This window comes from Myotis davidii, unplaced genomic scaffold (assembly GCF_000327345.1).
Source record: "Myotis davidii unplaced genomic scaffold, ASM32734v1 scaffold845, whole genome shotgun sequence".
Classification (NCBI taxonomy): domain Eukaryota; kingdom Metazoa; phylum Chordata; class Mammalia; order Chiroptera; family Vespertilionidae; genus Myotis; species Myotis davidii.
The window spans coordinates 1516878-1517240 of NW_006296223.1; the positions used below are offsets into that span (position 1 = coordinate 1516878).

Sequence of the window (363 nt, forward strand, 5' to 3'; positions counted from 1 at the left end):
GGGGCCATGGTGTGTCGAGGCGCGCTGGGGTACGTGGCGTTGCCCGCTCGCTCCGGGAAGTACCTGCCTGTGGGGCGGACAGGGGGTGTCGGCAGAACCAGGCCTGGGTTCTGGGATTAGGGGACACCGAGCCGCGGTTGGTCAAAACCCGTGGAGCCTGCAGTTCTCGGAGGTCCGATACGGAGCCCCGAACTTGGAGTGTGAGGGTCCCCGGGCTCGGGCTCGGGTGGGGGTTCTGGGTGTCGCTTGGCCCTGGGGAGCGGGCAGGGGTCCTGACCGGGTCCGGGAGGGAGGCTGGGCGCGGCGTGGCGCTGGCGGCCGAAGATGGAGAAGGCGGGGGTGCCGTCCCAGCCGCGCACCGTC

General features: G+C 71.6%; 1 protein-coding gene across 1 annotated transcript in view; it reads right to left on the bottom strand.

Moving 5' to 3' along the window:
- Positions 1–2: 2 nt before the first annotated feature.
- Positions 3–363, bottom strand: part of ODF3B (outer dense fiber of sperm tails 3B) — a gene marked incomplete at its 3' end in the record, with an annotated part of 1043 nt that continues 682 nt past the window's right edge. The window contains exons 2-3 of the mRNA XM_015568723.1: positions 278–363; positions 3–67 (exon numbers count right to left, since the gene is read on the bottom strand). Coding sequence (XP_015424209.1) covers positions 3–67; positions 278–363 — 151 coding nt within the window. The remainder of the gene's footprint in view (positions 68–277) is intronic.